Here is a 24,823-nt window from a genome sequence, read left to right as displayed (position 1 = left end):
TTAACAAAAATACAAGTTTTTATTATCAAAAATGTATTTGAAACGTTTTAGACAAATACGTTTTTAATTTTAGTGTATTTGATATAAAACATGTATCACAGACGGAATCTGTCTTTTATATCTTGTTTGCCAACCATGGGCTTGTACTTAAGCACAGTCGATTTCTTCTTTTTGATGTTCGGAGTGATCTTTACATTTGTTTCAATTAGGATTGTGTTCTGAAATAAACATAGATTAAATTAGAATAACAACATTTAGATTGTAGTACAGAGAAACAATAGTATTTCATAAGATCAAAAAAGTTGATTGAACTATAGATCATTCTCTCTCATAGTAAGATTGTGTGAGTTTGTTAGATGTAAGGTAAAATAAACAATATATATATATGCACTTGTTTTCTGTCTCTGAACAAGTCGGTTAAATATTTGTGGGGGTTTTTTTTTTGTTTGTTGTATAAAGTGTATTAAACATTGTTAAATAGACTATAAAGGGGACGTTTACACTTTACACTTTTACACTGCTTTAACAAAAAGGTCTGATCTTATCAATACTTAACACATAAAAAAGGCCATTATACGTGTGAAGCTTCGTGTATGTATAAAAATATAGGGTAGGTAGAAGGCAGAAAACACAACTATGTTTTGCATAATTAGTATAAATAGTTTGTAATAACCCATGCTAGTTCCGAGTGCTTAACTTTTCATGGCAAATATTTATTAAGTTTCAAACAAAGTTTCGATTGCAAAATGGTTTATAATACGTATTCACAGACTGATGTTCAGGATAAACTCCTTTTTGGTAAGACTATTTTTTCTGATAAAAAGTCTTATCAATATCAACCCATCCCATTTAGGTCTTGTTCTTAATTTTGTCACTCATGAAAAGCCATACATGAAGAAAAAAGTCAAAAAAAAAAAGAAAAAAAATACCGAACGCCTAGGAATTTCAAAACGGAAAGTCCTTTATCAAATGGAAAAATCAAGAAACCAAAAAGATGTAGCGAATGGAAGCAACTGTAATAATTCTGACCTGGTACAGGCATTTCCTTGTGTAACAAATGGTGTATTAAACCTGGTTTTATAGCTAGCTAGACCTTTCACTTGTATGACAAAGATGGTTACTTGAAAAACCACAAAAAGGAAGTCTATAAAAACTTGTATCCAATTCATTATTGAACACGTCAAGCAAACCCAGTTGACAAAGTTCATCTTTTAAATGAAACAGATATATCCGAAAAAGTGATCAACGATGTTCTTACCAAACTTCTTCAATCTCAAAAAAGAAGAAGTAAATGCTACAACATTTTATGTTAAAAAATCTGTTGCTTGTAGCCTAGTTTCAATTTCGACACTTTAGCATCGCCTTCTAGAGTACATAGCGGTAATCAAGATGCCTTAATAACTGAGGTTGTGGGTGGGGGTTTACAGAATAGAAAGTAATGGGCAAAAATATAAAGAATAGAGAAATCATAATTAGGTGCTAAAATCTAAAGAACAGAGAAAAATGTCCTAAAAAATAAGGAATACAGAAATGGAGGACCCAGACCCTTATAACTATAAGTACGACCTTTGTTTGATTTTGACTTTAAATTGGCCTTTTCATTAAAGCTAATAAATTCCGTAAAATATGAAAATGTATTACTTATAATTTCAATAACTTCAATGTTTATTAAAGTATACTATATAAGAAATAATAAAAGAACGAAACTTTTCCCATATGAATTAATACTCTCAACATGTGTTTTTTTTGTGTATTTTTCGGTTCCCATGTCGTTGGCCATGCAAATAAAGATTATACATACATCATTTGAATTATGATGGAGCATGTTATGAGCGGTTGCATAAGAGTTAACTTGCTCTTAACTTACCATAAGAAGTTCAATCTTCGCATCTTTGAACTGTAAATTGTCTGTAGATGGTAATTGGATCCCTACATCTTTCAGATAATCTGTTTAAAACAAAACACGTATTAATTATGCACAATCGTATACAGTGTACATGTATCTGCGAACAGTTCTTCGATTTATAATATGACAATATTATAATAAATTAAATATTGGGTCTATTTTCATTTCAGAAAATTTTAATCGATATCGGTAGTTTGTTCTGGTATTAAAGACAATATGATTTATAAACAGACACTGTTTAAAACAATCATGTGATATGACTGACAATGAGGACGAAGATCAAAGGATAAATATGTGAACTATTACAGGTCCCCTTGTGGTCTAAATGTCTTCGCTATGCTTGCAAGGATCTGATTATAATTAGTTCTTTTGAATGTTCTTATAATCATAACTTCAACTAATGAAACAGCAGCTTAATCAGCTTGGTATTAAAGACATTTTAGTCTTAGATGCATGATTTTTTTATTAGTTGTTATTGGCTGTCAGTAACTGCGAGTACTCTCAGATCTGTACTTAGTGTCTTTTGTTGTGGGGATGAACAAGTACCCTGCCACGTTCACTTTGTGTTTTTGTTAGATGCATTTCTGCTTTGTATCCATCTGATGAGTTTCAACAGATTTTTATAGTTTGTTCTTATGTTGTACTGTTACACCGCTGTCCCAGGTTAAGGGGAGGGTTGGCGCCTTCACACTAGTTTAACCCCGCCACATTCTGTATATGCCTGTCTTAAGTCAGGAGCCTGTAATTCAGTAGTTGTCGTTTGTTGCGTTATATCATATTTCTTTTTCGTTCATTATTTTATACATAAATCAGGCCGTTAGTTTTCTTGTTTGAATTGTTTTACATTTGTCATTTCGGGACCTTTTATAGATGACTATGCGGTATTGGTTTTACTCATTAGGCCGTATGGTGACCTATATAGATATAAGAAGATGTGGTATGAGTGCCAATGAGACAACTCTCCATCCAAGTCACAATTTGTAAAAGTAAACCATTATAGGTCAAAGTACGGCCTTCAACACGGAGCCTTGATTCACACCGAACAGCAAGCTATTAAGGGTCCCAAAAATGACTAGTGTAAAACCATTCAAACAGGAAAACTAACGGTCTAATCTATGTCAAAAACGAGAAACGAGAAACACTTATGAACCACATCAACAAACGACAACCACTGAACATCAGGTTCCTGACTTAGGACAGGTGCAAACAAATGCAACGGGTTTAAACGTTTTAATAGGCGCCAATCTTCACCCTACCTGAAACAATAGTGTAACATCACAACATAGAAAGACACACTTTAAAATTTCAATTGAAATGGCTTAACTCAATCAAAAGACATGTTAACAAAAACAAGTAAACCTACACTGAACATGCTGAACGAATAAATTTGATCTATGACACAATGTAAATACAAAATTAATAAAACAAGGGGGTTGTTCATTGCTGTGTCATTTGGTCTCTCGTGGAGAGTTGTCTCATTGGCAATCGTACCATATCTTCTTATTTTTATATTAATACATGTATTGAAGATTTCATTGTTTCAGAGAGTTTGCTTCACTTGCTGCACTGGGATTTAAAAAATCGCTCTTTTGTCACATGGGTACGATTGAAAAATGCAATAATGCTGGAAGTACTGGCTTTATGTACCATTTTGGAATAAGTGCAAAACATAGTCACGTGCATGCTACACATAAAGTGAAACTGAAAGAATGAAAAAATCCATTAACAATTATATCACGAGAAACATCTTTATGCCAGTTGTTCATCTTCAGAACATTCCTTAATAATGGTGTGCAACCATTCTGAAAACTATAACAAAGTCCATAAATTTCCATCGCTTTTATAACTTTGAATCCTTAAATCTTCTCTTGTAACATATTTATTTTAGCATAGTAGCAAGATAAGGGGATTTGGAAAAAACTGTTCATGACATAAAATTAAAAAAATCTGAGATGGAAATGAAATGGAAAGTAGTATTGCGGGTATCAGCAATGTATTTGACGCAGTTAATAACATCAATAAAGAAAACAAGGACAAACTACAAAATCTTTCGTCGAAATTTAATCAACTAGAAAAACGCAAAAAAAAGTCTGCAATCGGCAAACTTATCTATAGGGTAGAAAATGAAAAGATAGAAAAACTTGAATCAAACATCCTAGACCTCCAGTGCAGATCCATGAAAAACAATTTAATTTTTTTCTGGCTTAGCTTACAATAAAAATGAAAATTGTGAAGCAAAACTAAGAAATTTCATCTATGAGGAGCTGCAAATTGAACACCATATAGATTTGAGAAAATTGGGTGGAATAGAGCCAAACCAATTGTGGCTCGTTTTATTTACCGACGCGACCTCGAATGCGTTCTCCAAAACGTATTTCGCCTCAAGGGAAAGCCTTTTTGTATAAATGAACAATTCCCAGCAGAAATTGAAGCTCGCCGGAGGAAACTCTTTCCTGTTATGAAACAGGCGAAGCGAGAAGGAAATCAGGTGTAATGTATACGGGACAAGCTATGTACTGACGGAGAACAATTGGTATCCACAGAACAAACTAATACCAGTATAGAAGATCAGCAGAGAGGGCCTCTGAATGGAGGGTCCACAGACATAATGATGACCCCAGCAAATACTAACGGTCGACTTTACGAAAAAGATCTGGGACAAGCCCAAGTAGTGAATCACCTCACCTATAGGAATGCGACGGAGAGCATAACCAAAATGTTTGTAAATTTGTACTATAATGATTCTTTAAAAACTTCCAAAAATGTACATATTAGAAGTGATATCAATATTCTGTGTCTAATTTGTTGTGGTGTTCAAAAAGATTGAACTATCCTGAATTTCAATCATTGTTAAATAATAACGATATAATTTGTTTTGTTGAAACAAAAACTGACGATATAGATATTATTGATTTACCAGATTATGAATTCAAAATGAAAAATAGAAAGAAAGTGTCAAGAAATAGGTCAGGGAGATAACTTTAGGGTACAAATTAGAAGTAGCAAATAAAATTAAAGTATAAACAACTGACAGTCGTTATTTCTTTGGTTCAAAATATCGTCAGATTTACTTAGTATTGACGATGATATAGTTTTTGGCATGGTATATATTCCCCCGGAGTACACAAATTACTCATCTCAAGATGCTTACAGTCAGTTAGAAAATGAATACATTATTTTTTTTAATACTTATAAATATCATTGTCATTGCTTGGAGATTTCAACGGACGAACAGCAGAAGACGAAGATTTTGTTATTATACATAATGATAAACATACCAATAATCTAACAGATTTTATTGAAAATAAAGTTTATATGCTTGATGAATTAAATATTCCAAAGAAAAACGTCTTTGGACATAGTAAAAAATGGATACGGGAAACGATTGTAAGGAAACAATTTATTTATTGTAAATGGTCGAATTGATGACGATAGACAGTATGGTAAATTAACATGTAGAAATAGCAGCATTGTAGATTATTGTATTAGTAGTGCTGAGTTGTTAAAATGTTTTACTAATTTTCATGTACTTGATTTTTCAACTTTATATTTGATCTTATTCCCCATTAGAGGTAACTTTGGCTAGCACTAAACAAACTGTTGAAAGTAATCAGTGTTTTAATGCTGGAACAGATACATGTAACCGTCCAGAAAATATAAAAAAGAGGGACAATGATAAATTTGTGGATTTTCAAAATGGGGTAGACGCGGAAAAGGTTTACACTCTAATTGAAGAGATTGATAAAGTTGAAGCAAATATGAACAAAAATGAATGGAACATGGTTGTTCATAACACGTGTGACTTATTTTTGGACTCTGCCAGGGCAACATTTGGGGTTACTAAAACTAGCGGTTTGAAGAAATCTAAAAACAATCCAGTAAAATTGGAAAAAGAATGGTTTGACAGTGACTGTAATTTTTCTCGCAAAAATTATCGCAAGCTCAAAAGAAAATCTGAGAACAATAGATCAGTAGAAAACTGCCAAATTATGAAATCTTCGGAGAAACAATATAAAAAGACTTTAGATAAAGCATATATTGCACATAAAAAAAATGGCTAAAAAAATAAACATATTGAGATACAATAACTCACAAGAGTATTGGAAATTACTGAAAAGTAGGGGGAAAAAAAGAGACCAACCCGACATCCCTATTACTAAATTGCCCGATTTTTTCAAAAACTTGAACGGCGCTCCAGGTGATGAAGAAAACACAAATATTCCAACTTTAAACCCGAATGATGTTGATAGGCTTAATGAAAATTTAAACACGAGAATTTCAAAAGACGAAATTCTTAAGGGCATTAAAAACCTGAAATATAATTAAGCATTTGGGGATGATCATATAATGAATGAATATATCAAGTCGACAGCTCGTTTATTCATTGAATTATACGAAAAATTATTTAACGTTATATTTCGCACAGGTATTATTCCTGACAGTTGGCTAATTGGTTACATTACGCCTGTTTATAAAAATAAAGGTAGCAAGTTTGGCCCCAACAATTTTAGACCTATTACCATTTTGAGTTGTATGGGAAACTTTTTACCGCAATTTCATGCGAGCGACTAAATCTTTTCTCTGAAGAATTTATGATTTTAAACGAAAACCAATGTGGTTTTAGAAAGGGTTATTGAACAATTGATAATTTATTTGTAATTCATTCATTGTTTGAATTTTAAAATTAAAAAAGAAAAACATATTTTGTGCATTCGTCGACTTTGAAAAAGCTTTTGACACGATTTGGCGAGATGCACTGTGGTATAAAATGTTTTAGAATAATATGAATGGATGTATGTATAATTTAATTGTAAATATGTATCAAGGTACTAAGTCATATAACAATTCCATTTCTGATTTTTCCCATGTAGTAACGGGGTTAGATAAGGCGAAAATTTATCGCCTTTTCTTTTTTCTTTATTTTTAAATGATCTGGATTCATTTTTTCAAACCTGTAATATAGAGGGCCTAAAATCAGTGTCAACAGAGCTTGAAGAAAAACTTGACATATTTTTAAAACTTTTTATTATTCTGTATGCTGATGATACTGTTATGATGGCGGAATCCGCAACTGAACTCCAAAAACTATTAGATTGTTTTCTAGATTACACAGATGTATGGAGGCTAAAAGTAAATGTTGAAAAAACAAAGGTACGTCGTGGTTTTTTCCAGGAGACGACCATCATGTAATTTTTCTTTAATGAAAAAAACTGGATATCGTTGATGAATTCAAAATACTTGGGTATACTTGGGTATTGTTCAGAGTACAAGAACAGGTAATTTTAATAAAACAAAACAATTTAATGAAGAAAAGGCTACTAAGGCTCTTTACGAAGTGTTAAGACTCGGTCGTCTACATAATCTTTCTGTATGTAGTCAGTTGGACTTATTTGATAAAATGGTGAAACCAATATTACTGTACGGTTGTGAAGTATGGGGTATTGGAAATAATGACATAATTGAAAGGGTACAACTAAAATTTTGTAAATTATTATTAAGTCTGAAAACATCAACACCACTTACATGATTTATGGGGAGCTTGGGAGATATCCTATAGACTTGGACATAAAAACAAGATTGATCTCATTTTAGGGGAAATTTAACTCTGGTTAAGAGACAAAACTATCTTATACTTTATATAAATATAGATTCTACCACTGCATCGAGTGTGATACGATATTTATCCACTCGAGACAGTTAAATTTTCAAATTTAAAACGCGAGGCTCGCCGAGCGTTTTAAATATTTAAAATTTAACTGTCGAGAGTGGATAAATATCGTATTACACGAGATTTGGTGGTGGAATCTGTTTCTCTAATGATTTTCAAACAATACGCAGGCAAATTTATCCCTTCTTTTCGAAAGATCTGCAAAAAGATGTGTTCTTTCTATGTGACGTCACAATATGAAATTCAGAGGAAAGCAAGAAAATTCGACGTCATAATCGGATTTTAACCAATGAAGAACTGAGATCAAACGAACCACACGTTGATTAAATTTTTTTTATACAATGGGTGCAGAAAGGGATAAATTGACGAAGAATTAGAGAAATTGTGTTATCACATGTCTATTAATGACAATGTGATTTTTTCATGGTTAAACAGAGAAAAGACTATTCTAAATGAATGTGGTACCCCAAATGTGTAGAAAACGCAATCATTTATGAATTGCAAATGATTAGTTTCATTCATCAAGCTCATACTTAAAGATCGGTTTGTACAAGTCTGGCATTCTTTGTTTGAAAACTCACCAAAAAGCACTTAATTATAAACTTTTGAAAGATTTTTTTGGAAGAGAAGACTATTTTGAAATTCTGGGGAACAAATTATCTATTGATTTGTGTTGGTTTAGGACCACAAATCACAAGCTCCCTATTGAACAGGGTAGATGGAATAATATAGTTAGAAATAATAGACTGTGTCTTTTATGTAATAAAAATGATATTGGCGATGAATTTCATTACATATTAGAATGCAAATACTTTGAAGAAAACAAGAAACATTGTATGTCACATTATTATTTTAAAAATGCAAATATTGTTAAATACTAGCAGATTATGTCTTCAAAAAACAAATCAAAACTGATTAAACTTTGTAAATTTATAAAAATTATCAACACAGGTATATGTGCTCCTGGCTAAAATGTACTTCATATATATATACTGTCTTAGCAATTATTTTATTTGTTCTGTCTTATTGTAAATATTGTACATAAATGTCTTGTCTATACCTATGTATATACTTAATTGAGAATAAAGATATATAATACTCGCCATTAAAAACCTAAACATAACATAGCCAAGAGACAGTGTTGAAAGTGGCGTAAAACAACAATAAATATCAATCAAATGTAACGTCCCAATTCAAACCGGGAGTGGCTGCGTATTCATACACCCCGGACTGCCATATTTAGCATTTGGTTTAACTTACGGATTTGAAAGGAACAAATTTTCATACTAAAGTTAACCCTTGAAATTCTAAAAACAAAAATCAGTAAAAGTAAGATCTGGAACGTGAAATAGCAGTCTTTACTGGACAAATTTATTTACAATTCTGTAAATCGTGTATTGTGTAATACATACTCGTTCTTTTTAAAACATGTAAACGAAAAATGTTTCACGGATTCAAGTTAAGAACGATGTAAGGATTAAGAAGTTGAGGAAAAATCACCGACACAGTGGTGTTTCCAAAATAGTTTAGCTTACTGTTTAATAATATCAATTATCATTCACTATAGATGAAGGAAATTTTAAAAAATATCATGAGACTAATTAAAATTATCATGATTGTAAGCCAAACATAAATCATACCGTTTATCATTGGCTTGATAACTTTCTTTACAGCATCATCAACTAGAAGCTGGAATGTTGTCTCCTAAAACATAGACATATGCATGACGTATTAATTCATTTAGATTGCATATCAATTTATGGAAATAAACTCTTAAACAAGTCAACAGAACGTCTCTATATCTGATAAAGAAACATTTTACCTCAAAATGTGACCTTGATTTTCAATTATAATTCTAGTATTATGCAAATTTTATCACATTCATTTAAGTTTAAGAATCTGGCCGATCCCTTATTTTATAGGTTCCCCCTTCCTTTGTGATCCATTACCAAGTAACGTTTAACTCTATTTTTATACAGTTTTACAAAAACAAGTAAATACTTATGCTTAAGATTTGTAATTTGATAGTCATCGATTTTGAAATTACAATATTTATAAACTTTAATATTTTGTTATGATTTTGATAATCGTTCGAGCTTATTTTATAATTTTGATTCCAACTTAAAACATTATTCAGTTACTCACATCAATATCTCCAATTAACGAGTTTGTCACATTTGTCTCGACTCTGAAAATATGAAAAGGACCATTCGTTCAGCAATATACATGTATCGTACTCACCGTACACAACTTGGTGTTGACGGTAATAATGTGGTGAAATGGACTGATAGAAAGAAACAATAAATAAATTGTATCCGGTAACCGAGTTCCTACACTGTAAATGGTTTTAGTAGATTTTAGTCTTCAAACTCATTTGATTCTCGATCGATGGAACATCAAAGAATGAAATTATAAAAACCGTAGGAATCATCTTCTTTCGATCTGGTACTGGATTTATTCAGAGGAGAAACAGTTCTATAAGGTGTTATTAAAAACTTAACAATTACTATCCATACTGATCGGTGTCCACACTTGTAATAAAAATATAATTAAAAAGTCGTACTTACTTCATGTAGTCAATTGTTCCAGATAAAGCATCACCGTTCAGGTTAATTTTGACTGAAGCCATCGTTACCTGTTGGAACAGATTACATAATGATAAATGCAAAGAAAGCATGCTTACACCCCACACAATTGGATTCATTTTACTTTTCATAGCTGGCTAAGTATTTTAAAAGATATAAATTTTGTGCAATAATCTGTGTGAAAATTATGTTTTGTTTCGAATTGCAACATTGTTCTTAATTTCACGTAGTAACTTCGTGCATTTTTCTTGCAACATTATCTCTGAAAAATCTTATTTGTTGATCATTAGTTGTTATCTTCCTAAAATTGTCTTTATTTCAGGATTTAAAAAAAATATTGTATTAATGTTTTAGTCCGCATGTGTAACAATGGTAAAGTATTATAGTCTATTCACTGTTGCAGTGTATGAAGAACTACGAAGCAGTGTACAAAGTACTACGTAGCAGTGTACGAATAACTACGTAGCAGATTACGAAGAACTACGTAGCAGTGTACAAATAACAATGTAGCAGATTATGAAAAACTACGTATCAATTTACGAAGAACTGAACATGATTTTCATTTTAACCTCACTGCTCATATCAGTTTCAGGTTTTTGCATTGCGCAATAATTGTGTACAAATCTAATCACTTTCAAATGTATACTACAAGTTTACATGTATTATACGTATATTTCAATAAAAATTATATTTACCGCATGAATTCGAAACATAAAGTGAAGGGTATTGTCTGGTTTTCTTGCAGAAAATGTAACATTGCTTTTACTCAAAATTTGTACAGCTTTCTCAGTAATGAAGACGCGAGGCCAGTCTGTGCTCAGCAGGTGTATTTCAACTTGACTATTTGGGTATAGCTGTCCTATCTAAAAATGATCATTTATTCATATCAATACAAGAATAAATATTAGGACAAATGGAAAAATGTAACAAATAAGAAAACTTGATTCTATTTAGCATAAAATGAATATAATTTCTGGTATTTGCTTTTAGGAAAACAACGTTTAACTGTATTTGTGTTTTTTTTTTAATAAATGTTCATCACTTCTGAAAAGTACAGAAAACTGTTCCATAATAAATCTGTTGTTTAACTAATACAAACATAACACTTTTGAAGTTACAGTTCGTCAGTAAGAATTCAAATAGCTTGTTATAAGTTTAACTTCAACGTAGAATTTGGAAAATTGTCCGGAGAAAAGTTTGTTCTAGTCCAAAAATAAGGGGGTGTGGTACATGTATGATTCCCAAATTTTACAACTATCCACCGAAGACTAAGTAACGTGTATGTAAGCAACTGCAACGCACGACCTTCAACAATGAACAAAACACATACTATTAATATAAAAGCTATAAAAGACCCCAACATGACAAAATGAGAAACAATTCAAACGGAAAACTAAATGGCCCGATTCATGTTAAAACAATGAATGAAAAAAAAATTGTTTGACAAACAGCAAGCAACGACAACCACTGAGTTTCAGGATCTTCACATGGGACAGGCACTTAAAGTATGTGGCAGGGTTAACCATGATTGTGAGCGCACAGCTCTCCCTTAACCTGGGACAGCCCAACATAAAAGAAAACTGTTAAATGCTTTTATAAAGGGATTGTTTTTTCCTTGTTAGAAAAATAATATTTACCTGCGGTATAAGTTTTCCGATACAGGCATCATCACATGTTGTATTGAGTAGATCGTTCTTGTCTCTCATCTAAATAACAGGTATAAAAAACTTGAAAAATTGTACTTTTCAAGAATTTCAAAGATAAATGAAAATACACGCGTTTATTCTTTTTATACAATTACGTTAGATATAATAATAAATTATATAAAAAGGCGATATGAGCCGTCATAAAAACTCGAAGTGAAGTACTAGACATAAGTATAAGATTTTGTTGCGTGCTGAAATTGTGACTTCGAGATGAAGAACTGCAATAAAATCACTTGTACTTGCTTTTGATTTTGTACTAATGTGAAAACATGCATACTCTTACTCATGTTTATTATTGAGGAGATGAATACCTCTGAATAACAGTATCACTAAATCACTACTTAAAAGAAATTGTGTGCTTATAAATTGTTAAAATCTCTCTTTTTTTGTTTCTCAATTTTAACCTATTTGTTATATTTATAATTTTTCAAATATTATTCCTTATTGAAAATTTGTACGAAATTGCTTTTTTGAATTTCAGTCGTTAACATATCACATGTTTCTTCGACTAGGTTAGCCTATTGTTTACATACTTTTTGAGACGTTAGGTTATACATCAACAGCCCATGCGTATGTGCTTGGTACCCCATAGAGTTGAAAATATAGTCGGACACTGTAAGGTATGCCATCTTCTTGTTGTCCGTGATGGAAGCCATTGGAGCCGGGGTGAATGGTGCTTCTGTCCGGTTCATTGTCCAGAATACCTCTCCCTATACAAGACAGTGCAAGCCATTGTTAAAAAAACATATTATGTAAAAGTTAATATTCCTGTGTGTACTAAACATATTGCATGTAGCGCACTTTATGAAAAAGTCAACACATGTCATGAAATCGTTATTCAAACGTTTACATTAATTTAGCTTTGTTTATGCTGACTGTTGCAGGATTGTTTATTGCTTTAAAACCGCTTTCTTTCACATGTACATATTACATATTATAACATTTTGACTCTGAAATGCTTATAATTGTCGAAAACGTGAGCATTGCACCAGTTTTTCAGTCAAAAAGTTAGCTCTTCCTGTTATCTATTTAGTTTTATGATGACGGGTAATAAGTATTTATCCTGCAATCGACCTTTCTACTATACTAATACATACGGGTGTACAGATAACACGAAGCGATAAACGTATACTAGACGTATATAGTCTCCTGGTACAAAAAATGTATCCTGCTTCTGTTGCGAGCGAACGGTTATGTCAAATTACTGTTTACGTCACAGTTCAATTTGGGTCCTCATTGCGGTCCGCGTTTAAGTCATGTCGATTTTCTTTCAAAAACAATTTCAACGATTGGGATGGAAAAAAAATGTACAAAATTAATTGCAGGATAAAGACAATAACTGTTTAGTGTTTTTAAATATCAGCTGCATTTGTGCTCGGCTCGAAACAGGAGTAATAGCTAGCTAAAGCTCGCATTACACCCGTTTCTTAGCCTAGTACAAATACAGCTGATATTTAAAGACACTAAACAGTTATTGTCTATATATACAATATTAGGTTGATGTTAGAAAAATATAAACTTTTTTGTATGAGTCTGGGGAAATGTGGAAGGGCGAGGTTTTACCGAGCCCTTCTCCAGTTTTGTGCCGAATACAGAAAAGTTTATATTTTTCTGACTTTGACCTCATATTGTTTTTATACTGCAACTTAAATTAATACATTGATAGTTTTTTAAATTGTAACACATATTTCAAACTTGTTTTCATCCCTTAAGGAACCCCTGGCTGTGGAAAAAGCGATCCATGATGAAATTGACATTGCACAAAAAGAGAAATTATTTGTATGTTGTTTTGAATAATGGACAACGGGTCATTTTGGTCTTTGAACCAAACAGTTTTGCTGTTTGAATTTTAAAATAATAGAGCTGTAAACTTAATATACTTACTTTGAAATCTCCTTCGATATATTCTGCTGTTATATGAGGAGCTGACAGTAATCTGTAATCCAGAGTCAAATGTTCTCCCAACTGTACCTCCGCTGTAAAAGCATAATTGTTACAAACAATATAAATATAGCATTGAAAGTTAATTGTCTTATTAATAAAGAAAAAAGGATATGGTACAAATGTATATTAATTTGTGACATAAAAGCACTACAATGTCGATTTCACTAAAAGACATAATGAAGAATAATGCTGCAGGTTTATATCAATTGACAAACTTTTAAAAGAGAGGCGAAAGGTACCAGAGGGACATTCAAACTCATAAGTCGAAAATAAACTGACAACGCCATGGCTAAAAAAGAAAAAGATCAACAGACAAACAATAGTACACACAACACAACATAGAAAACTAAAGACTGAGCAACAGGAACCCCACAAAAAACTGGGTGTGATCTCAGGTGCTCCGGAAGGGTAAGATTTAAGATTACATTTAACATAAATGTGCTTTTGGGGCCTAGGTGGCAGCGTGATCTAAGTATAGTTCATCTATAGTATAACTAGCCTGTCAAGACTTGAGGTTGTGAGTTCGAACCCCGCACGTGGCAGGTGTGTTCGACTCCGATCTTTATTGACTAGAATTTCCAGTTTTCTTGAAAATATAAATAGAACTGCAATGCAATTGATATTTTAGGATCTGTTAATTGATATAACATTCTATTGCTATGCCCTAACATAGATTAAAAAAGGAAAATAACAGATCATGACTATATATAATTTTCACATTTTAAACATATACTGGAATGAGTACAGTACAGTTACGCAGACAAATAAATTTACCTTGAAAAGAACACAATTCTTCTTCTGCCTTCTTGTCAAGAACGTCTTTAACTTTTTCGCACACCTACAATCCTTTATACATATATATTCTATGTTATCATCATGAATTATATTGGTAGTTATGGTGTGGTAGATGTGTCTTTGGTTTTTCCATTTCGGAAGATTTTTTTAGATTAATTAAGGCGATAGTAATTTGCCAATGTTCAAATCTTGTTAATTGATTAGAAAGACACAAATCAGTTAACACACACAAACTGAAGGAATTGCATGAACTCCAAAAAGAGTGACAACGACATGTGTCGACCGGTGTGTCGACATGGATCGCGTCTCCTGCTACGCATGCATCACCCGTCATACGAATTCACACTCAGTCAAAATGTCACCTTTAGGAATAGGACATAATCGGTACAATTACAGATTAGGGCCCGTATGCATAAAGCTTCTTATCATAAGTTAAGATTTGTTCCGAACGGACGGATTTTTCTACATGTCCTACGATAAATTAGTATTACGATTGGATATCTTAACTTAAGTAGCTTTATGCATACGGGCCCAGACGACTATTATGACTTGTATCTAAATATCTAAGACCACGATTAACTTAGTCACAATTTAAATTTGAGTAGATAAAGCTTGTTTTCAGCCCTTCAATTCTGGTTATTATTGTGTTTGCTTTGTTATTTACTCAATGTACCGGAATTATAGAGTTAGGCAATTCCCTGTGCTGATCTGTCGTTTACTTTCTTTTCAGTACCTTCTGATGTTCCTTTAATCTAGAACTCTCCGGAACACTATAATTGATTGTTTTTAGGGAATTTGGTGTTGAAGGCAGATCTTTTTTTAGTCTCCGTTAGTTGTTTACAACTTTTTTAGATTAAGGATAAATTAGACGTATTTCTCAAATATACCCATATATAAAAGAAGATGCATGATCAATCCAAGATTAACAATAACACAACAACAGAGTCATGTATTTAAATTAGACACTTTAAGTTCACCATGAATAATAGTCTTCAACAATAATTTACACGCACTCATATAAAAAAAGTGTTATATAGGATTTACATTGTAAACCAATATGTGACATGTAGATTAAATTTCAATAAAGATTCAATTGTTTGCACCTGTCCTAAGTCGGGAATCTGATGTTCAGTAGTTGTCGTTTGTTGATGTGGTTCATAAGTGTTTCTCGTTTCACGTTTTTTATATAGATTAGACCGTGGATTTTCCCGTTTGAATGGTATTCTTTCAGGATTTTTTGTGATTTTACTTTTTTTTGAATGGTTTTACACAAGCAATTTTTGGGGCCCTTTATAGCTTGCTGTTCGGTGTGAGCCAAGGCCCCGTGTTGAAGACCGTACTTTGACCTATGATGGTTTACTTTTATAAATTTTGACTTGGATGGAGAGTTGTCTCATTGGCACTCATACCACATCTTCTTATATCTATTATAAGAATCCTCTTATTGAACTATATATCAAAGTAAGATCTTAGAATTAAGCTCGTCGTCAGATATATTGTATTGCATGCTTTATACATATACATATTTGTAATATGAATTAACAGACAATACTAACTTTTTTCTGTAACATTGTCGCAATAGCGTTTGAAGCTAATGTGGTTAATATGTTGTAAATCCAAGCTCTTTTGCCACGGAATTTAATTTTTAGTGGACCAATTTTACATTCACATGATGTGGTTTTAATAGTTGGCTTTCCATTAGTATCTACCCCTGAAAAAAAGACTAGATGATCAAAACTATATTACGATTGCATATATATATGAAAGCTATAAACTTATATGATGTATTTGCATATATACATGTACATTAAACGTTCATTTATTTTTAAATTCAAATGATACAATTAATAATAAATTTTCTTACAAGCGTTTTATTCTATTTCAACTTTATGAAAAATTGTTTTAAAAAAATGAAAAATATTGAAATCAATTAGTACTCAGTTTGAACTACATTCCAATAGGAATCCAGTCCTTAGCAAGAAAGAAGAACTCGGATAAATGTAATGTTAATTCATTAGCGACAAAATATTCCGCCATAAATAATGATTGAAAAAAACGTACAAATTTAGACTTTGCCATATTGTACGATGACTTCCTTATGTTTCTTAATATTTGCTGTCGTTGGTTTGCTTTCGATCTTATCTAACTTATCTAGATTCCTGCAGTAGCAAACACATCTTGGCCATGCATTCCCGGAAAATGCCGTGTAAGCCGTCTATTAAGCTCAATTGAATTGTTTCATATTTTTCATGTCGGGGCCTATTATAGCCGACTACACGGTATGGGCTACTCTCATTGTTTAAGGCCGTACGGTTGCCTATAGTTGCATATAGCTTATATAATGGTTTAGTTTTATAGATTTTGACTTGGATGGAGAGTTGTCTCATTGGCACTCATACCACATCTTCTTATATCTATATATACACTTTTTTTTAACTTTGGTGGATAGATGTCTCATTGGCAATCATACCACATCTCCTTATTTTTATTTTATTTCTCTATTATTCAAGTTCGTTGTCATGTTGGTTGCTGCACTCCAATATTATACACTCTTTCACTTTTACGACATATGGTCTAGGTAGTCAAACGGGGTTTATATGCACGTAACACTAGTTTAACTCTATCACATCTTGTGTCTGTATCAAGTCAGGCTATCTGGATCATGTTTGAGGGTCTTGTAGGGGTTTACAGAATAGAGAATAATGGACCAATTGTAGAGAAATATATATATCTTTAATCTTATAAACCAAAATCCATCGTACAGATATATTATAAACATTAATAATATAACAAATAGTCAGAATTAATATAAATGTATGATCTACAACTGTTGAAAAAGAAAAAAAATCCAGCTTATATAAAGAAAACATTATGTATGTATACAATATGATATAAATATTAAAATATGATAAAATATCGACCCCCCGCCCCCCCCCCCCAAAAAAAAATTGAGAATACACATGTAATGGGGTGCTAAAATATAAAAAAGATAGAAAATAATGGGCAAACAATATAAATAATAGAGAAAAATGAAAGAAAAAAAACAAAATGCACAAATGAAGGACCCCTCATCCAGACTTATGAAAAAATTGAAGACCCTTAAACATGTAATCAAACATAAATCAAATTTTATATTACCGATTTGAATTCCAACAGCAAATGAGAGGTCTGAAGCTTTAACTGTGAAATCGCCCCCTCCTTTGATAAAAAGACTAAAATTAGATAAACAAATATATCAAAATAAGATTAAATATACAAATATATGAGGAAAATGCAAATATATGAGAAAAATTCTCGTTTGAATTGTTTTACATTTGTCATTTCGCTGCCTTTCATAGCTGACTATGCGGTGTGGGTTTTACTCATTGCTGAAGGTCGTACGGTGACCTATTATAATAGTTGTTAATTTCTGTGTCATTTGGTCTCTTGTTGAGAGTTGTCTCATTGGCAATCATACCACATCTTCTTATTTTTATAATTATTTATTTCAATATACCAAATTCACAATAGTCTTACACAATATAAAACTGATATTAGGAAGTTATAATCAGCATGCAATTCTTAGTCCATTAGATCGATCAAGGCTACATTTAACAACTCTTGGTAATAAAATTAAATAAAATTAAACATATGTTCTATTAATTGTCTGGTATGTAATGATTTCTGAATTTTCTGCACATTTATATTGTATAGTGACAATGCAAAATTTTTGTAAAGTGAACAGGACAAATGCGCTAAAAGACTTGAAAATGTGTCGAGCGACTGATATTTTACAATAAAATTATATTTATACACAGAAAAATCGTACTATTTTTGGTAAATTTTTTCCTGTTATAGATTTTTTCAAGTGTCGTTTGTCTTTCCAGAAGAAAGAGTTTGATTTTGCAATTCATAGAACTGTAAAAATAATTGTTTTAAGCAACGATTTCATCTATGTGGTATGGTTTTTGCCTGAGATTTAATCGTACTCTTCTGACATTAGCCCATATGTGCTTTTATTAACATAAACTGAAACCTTACAATATATATTTGAATGTTCCATCAATTTCTAATCCAATTTTAGTTGCTCTCCATTCGACATCACTGCCTGACGCTAATGTTATTGCGCTTTTGGGTGCTTTAAAGTCATTTACAATCAAACTGACAAAAAAGTAAAAATAATTATGCAATCTTAAAACTTTAAGATGCAAATACAGACTCTTATGTATATCTAAATTATCAAACTATGTATTCATACACCTTAAACAATTAATGAATTAGGGTACTGAATATTTTTTAACGTTCTCGTGTGTACATGTACCTTTTAAAAAATTAGTTCACTGATGGGCTACTGAAGAGGTAGAGTGGAATGACCGAATTAATATATTTAAACCCCGCCACCTGTTCATGTGCCTATCCCAAGCAGGGAACCTCGTTACTCGTCATCATTTGTGTCTTGATGTTTTTTTCTTGAAAAAAGGGTTTAGTTTAAGACAGGTCCTTGATAAACTCTTTTGTGTGTATTCACAACTTTTCTAACCTTGGCAAATTGAACTGTTTTTGTAAGTTGACCTCTAGATATCATTGTTTGGTTTTCATTGCGGATTTTTATGTCGTTTGCTTGCTGTTACATTAATTTGAGGTGAACACATCTCACTTGCGATAACATTTGTTATTACATGTATTATTAATTTGTTTTAATTCTTTGATATGAATAAAAATGAATTAAAGATTACGTTGCTATTCGTCAGTAATAATATAAGATCAGCCGCTTTACTTCCGAGTATATTTCATACAGCTACATGTCATGAAAAGTCCAGCAAGAAGACACGATTTTTTGCAATTAATGCTCAAAGTAAATATGACAATAGAATTTCAATATAGTTTCAGAAGACTTTCAAATTATAAGTAGGCAAATCGATATTCTTAAAAGCAGTATGGTAATAACTATTATCAATATCTGAACTCAAAAAAGTAAAAACGGAAGCCGGGACAATTATATTCGTACAAAATGCTCTTTTAAAAAAGTGGACCTTTAGAACTACCCAAGATGTTTGTGTCCCTGTTGTGAGAGTCAAATTTTTAAGTTTTTTATTAGAGTTGACATACTTTGAAAGACTGTATTTCACGCCTTTAACATTTCCGGTGATGTCTTCTAATCTGGTGCGTTTTATGTCTTTGGCAAAAGTATCTACAGCCACCTTGTTTGCTGAAAACAAAACAATCGCTACTTCGAATTACTTTTAAATTAGTATTCTTTTTTACCATCATGACTATTTGAATTAGATTGTTAAGAAGTTGGTTAGACAAGGGGAAACCGTGTCTTTTTATTTGTCTGCAGTAGTTTTTCAATTTTTTTTTTCAATCAAATAATTGTACAGGCCTTTTCTCAGTTGCATAAGAAATAGGACTTCCACTAAATGCATTTCTGAATATCTGTGTGACTTTGTTTTGTAACTGATGCAGGTTAGTTGAAATTAAAATTTGTAAGTTCTTATGCTTGACAACAATAAAAGATTGTGTGGAGTATGCGAATCAATAAAACAGATTGTTTGGTGTATGGGAACTAATAAAAAGGGATTGTTTGGCGTATGCGATTCATTAAAAAAGATAGTTTGGCGTACGCAAATCAATAAAAAAAAAGATTGTTTTGCGTATACGAACCAACACAAAAAGGATTATTTAATTGGTGTATGCGAACCAATTCAATGATGATTGTTGGTTCGTATGCGAACCAATGAAAACTATTGTTTGACGTATGCGAATCAACAAAAGATATTGTTTGAAGTATGTTTGCGAATTGATAAAAAAAAATTGATTGTTTAGCATATATATGCGAACCGATAGAACAGTTTTACCGTTTCGTCAATTGAAAAAAAAAAGTAAATGAACAATGATATCCGATCGTTTTTCTGTATATTATTTATATATATATAATATAATCTCGTTATTTTTAACTTTCCGGTCTTGGGTGTAAACTATAACTTCACACATGACTTACAAGTAACCACTTTCGTTTTAATGTTTCCTTTTGTTTCATGTTTCACTGTCTGTTTTGTAACTTCTATTAGATACTTTATGTCTTGATTACTTTTGAAAATGAGTTTAACTTTTTTTCTCTTTTAATTTCCATGAGGTTACAATTTTCATTTAGCAAAAAAATCTATTGAACTATTTCTTTTTGGAAACATAACAGTAGGTATAGTGTCCGGCTGGGATCGTTTTTTTCGAGTGAATATGATAAAAACTGTAAACAAACAGACATCCATTCTGGTAAAACATAAAAAAAAGGTGCTAGAACCTAATATACAAGATCATAAAAGGTAAATAAGTATTTGTGATAAAAAGGTATTATCAACCCTACAATATTTTGTTTTAAAAACGTTTAATTAAGCCTTACAATACTGTATTCCAAAATATAGATTAAAGCCATTTTTATACTGTACCAATGCAAATGTCAAAGGAAACGCATACATGGAATCTAAATATATACTTAGATGTACATACACTTTAAAAAAAAATCTTATTGCATTGATAAGGATATTTTGGAGCGTTAATTCATTTTTATATGTCTATGTTTTTTCGAGAGCAGTCCGTTTTTTTTTCGAGTGCGTCCATGTTTTATCGAGTGAAAAAAAACCACACAATTCCTATGGCAAAATATGTAATTTTGTATCAATGCATTTACGTTTAGAAAAACAATGGAAAGGTTCAAATAAAGTACTTTTCAAAGCACAAAACCAATGCATTAAACCAGTTTGATAATGATGTATTATAATCACACGTACATTGCATAAATTACGTGTATCTGTATATATTGTTTTTTCCAAAGTCTTATAAGTTATATGGGCAACAGCATACGTTTACATGTACTCGATTAGATCAAACATGTCTGCGCCCGAGTAAAGACTGTTCTCATCGTGCACATTCACTCTATTCAACTCACACAGGTTTACGTATGTTTGGATCGATCCAACATGTAAACACATGTTTCGTAATCTAAACATATTCATGTTGGATTGAGACTTATATATGCACATAGTGTGTAAAGCGGGTAAATATGTGTATTTTTAACAGAAAATACATCCTTAATGTTTCATTTGTCTTGATGGTAATATGTTTTATCTGTAACGTTCTAGAATTGGAAAACAAGAACAATGTTCAAATGCTCCAACTGTGAAACGGTGTCTGATCAAGCGTATGTAATGCTTAGTTGCAAAGAAATAAAGCACCATCATAGCCTCTTTACCATCAGAAATTAAAAGAATAAAAATTGACCATGTATATTTGTGAGGTGTACGCATATTATAATATTATACACATTTCGTTGTTTTTTTATTATTTCAAAAGGATCGTATTAAAGCTTATCTATTTCATTGTTTATTAAATAAATTGGATAAGTCCCCGAGGATATCATCAGCACGGTGGTCAGTACTGACATGATTTATAACACACCTTTCTAAAATTACATCCATGGGGAGCTGGGGAATAGAAATATGGTCACTTATGTCCTCTTCCGTTTTTTATGTCCTCTTCCGTTTTGAATATCAGAATTATAAAGAAACTAAGGTTTCAACTCCCTCGGGCAATGTTGAACCTTTGGTGGATTTGGCTATTTTTTAAGTTCCTATTGGTCATATAGCTCTTCAACTGTTTCGGTTCTTATGCATCCCTGGCTTTCAAATATTCGGCTTTGAGCGTTCCGGATGAAGCTAAAGCCCTTCAGACAATTTATAAAGTATTGTTTTCATTTTTGTATTAGATATAACATTCAATTGAAATGTTATTGTCAATGGGAAATAGAAAATAGGCGGATTAAGTGTGTTTTGTTTTTGTTTTTATTGTAATTTTTTGGGGAGGCCTCTTTCAGTAGAATATTTGTGTCTATATTGAATTTTTCAGATTTTTTACTGCTATTCCTTAGTTATCTTACCCCAATTTTTTTAAACTCAAGGTTAGACACTGTATTATACTAGTATATCAATCGTAAAATATTATTGAAATCTCTAAACCAAAGGTAGCATGAAATGAAATTGAAAAGATTATGAGTCCGCTGTACTCGGTTCTAAATATAAATAAGAAGATGTTGTATGAGTGCCAATATAATGAGTCAACTCTCCATCCAAGTCACAATGTATAAAAAGTAAACAAAAATAGGTCAAAGTACGGCCTTCAACACGGAGTCTTGGCTCACACCGAACAGCAAGCTATAAAGGGCCCCAAAATGACTAGTGTAAAACAATTCAAACAGGAAAACCAACGGTCTAATCTATATAAAAAACGAGAAACGAAAAACACTTATGAACCACACCAACAAACGACAAAAGACAGTTTTAAAACGGACCCAGTGATTTCTTATATATAGTGATACTGCAAGGTTATTGTAAAATACTTTCAGTACAGAAAATTAGCATTAAATCGAAAATTAATAAATTTATCAACATTGTAATATTTTTTTGTGACTCATTGGGAATAATATAAAATTGTTCTTCATTGAGGGGCGTAAAGGGGGGGGGGGTGTCTGCACGGAAGAACGCGAAATAAAATTGCCATTTCACGATGAACGAACAAGAACAATTAAAAATTTCTTGCACGTTGATCTTTTTACCGATTTCACGAAACACGGTGAATAACGAACCTTTTTCACGGCTGCACGTGAAATAAAAATGGCAAAACACGTTGCACGAAAATAACCCTTTAACACCCTCTTCACTAATTTACAGTTATAAACTAGGAAAAAATCAGTTTTAAAAGCGAGAAATGCCTTCTTTCTTATTCACATTTACATTGAAATACCAGGACCATTTGTCAAAAAACCTGGACCTTTTAAATGTTGCTCTCGAAAAAAAAACAGATGTAAAACGCTGAATTTTCGGTGAATTTTAAGGAAATTGTGCTCAAAATATGTATAGGATTCAGAATAAGATGACCAATAATGAATAAAACTATTATATTTGCGAAATAGCAGTAAATCGATCTGATCGCATGTAATATCACTCGTAAAAACTGATCTACACTTGAAAAAGTGGACCGATTCACTCTAAAAAATACGATCTCGGCCGGACACTATACCTACCGTGAACATTATATATTTAGAAATTATTATTATATAAATATTTCCGCATTTACTGAGATATTTTGTTAAATATTAATGTCATCGAGGAATCAAATTTCCTTCCCTCTATTGTTTTGAAATTATTCATATATATCAAACTTCATTTATTTAATAGTTGATTTTCAGTTTCCAATACTTTATGAGATCTAATTTGTTTAAGATGAATTACTTCACGAAAAATAAAAAGGGGTCGATTGTCTCACGATGTCCACATTTGGATCGAAGAGAAGCAAAAAGACAAGTCTTCTTAAACATCGGATTAAATTCAGGTCATCAAATTAGCGATCTCTTCTTGAATCTCAGTACAAGATAGATTTGTAAAGGCTGAATAGTTAACGATAGAACTTATTCAATAATGTATTAAGAAATTATGCATCAAAAGGAGGAACCTTCAAGGCTTGGACTAATTTTAAATGGTAGAGTTGGAATTTGCACTATCATTATTGACACCATTTAGCTATTCAGAATTGTTCTCTTGGTGCTCCTTGATCTTGTCTTTTAAAAACTTTGTTGAGCGACAGATAAATCAACGAATAATTAATAAGCTGCCCATATATATGCAGAGACAGCAACATATTTAAAGCCATTTTTCTTCTTATTTTATTTATCTGGAGAGCTAATGAGATTTCTAATTTAAAATTATTGCTTTGTTAAAGAATGGAATGGCTATTAATTAAAAAAAAAAAAGAAATAGTTCAGGCTTTTAATTTCAAGACCGATCTATTTCGAAAAAAATCATCCAGATATATTTGAAGGTGCCTAATGATTTTTTCCGTTATTTCACTCGATTCCAAAACAACGTGTGCACATACTGAATAAACATTATACTAACTATCTCGTTTTAATGCACTCACCGTAATGTAATCCATCTTGAGTTATCCTTAATCTGAGACCAGGATTTACAGCTTTTGTGGAAGCCAATATAACGAGATTGACAAACAACACACTTAGGAACTCCATTACTCAAATGAAAATGACCATATGAGACAAATGAACAGACACATGATAGACTTTATAGTATTCACGCGACTTTCATACAGGCTAATTATTTCCCTGGGAAAATGTCCTTATTTTGTATTGTTTATGTGTTATCGAAAAGTGACATTATTTAAAATTAAACATTTA

General features: G+C 31.8%; 1 protein-coding gene across 1 annotated transcript; it reads right to left on the bottom strand.

Annotated features, from left to right (window-relative positions):
* On the bottom strand, window positions 1–24,823 carry LOC127702623 (lipopolysaccharide-binding protein-like). Its single transcript, XM_052206895.1, has 15 exons — window positions 24,553–24,823; window positions 19,693–19,792; window positions 18,625–18,744; window positions 17,743–17,816; window positions 16,161–16,315; window positions 14,584–14,647; window positions 13,750–13,841; window positions 12,399–12,575; window positions 11,797–11,865; window positions 10,855–11,022; window positions 10,142–10,209; window positions 9,720–9,762; window positions 9,215–9,278; window positions 1,868–1,947; window positions 1–218 (listed from the first exon to the last, which is right to left on the bottom strand). The coding sequence occupies exons 1-15, from the start codon at window positions 24,656–24,658 to the stop codon at window positions 96–98; spliced, it is 1,503 nt and encodes a 500-aa protein (XP_052062855.1). The 5' UTR covers window positions 24,659–24,823; the 3' UTR covers window positions 1–95.

Source organism: Mytilus californianus, unplaced genomic scaffold, assembly GCF_021869535.1.
Source record: "Mytilus californianus isolate M0D057914Y unplaced genomic scaffold, xbMytCali1.0.p SCAF_5, whole genome shotgun sequence".
NCBI classification, from domain to species: Eukaryota; Metazoa; Mollusca; class Bivalvia; order Mytilida; family Mytilidae; genus Mytilus; species Mytilus californianus.
Note: the sequence above shows the minus strand (reverse complement) of the source record. Positions and strands in the feature narration are given on the sequence as shown.

Bases quoted from the DNA above. Each gene is read 5' to 3' on its own strand.
- LOC127702623 (XM_052206895.1), bottom strand. From the start codon at position 24,658: ATGGAGTTCCTAAGTGTGTTGTTTGTCAATCTCGTTATATTGGCTTCC. The intron at 16,316-17,742 runs GTAATATAAAAT...TCTTTTTTTCAG, and splicing joins TGCTGTTGGAATTCAAATCG to GGGTAGATACTAATGGAAAG. The intron at 1,948-9,214 runs GTATGATTTATG...TGTTTTAAACAG, and splicing joins TATCAAGCCAATGATAAACG to ATTATCTGAAAGATGTAGGG.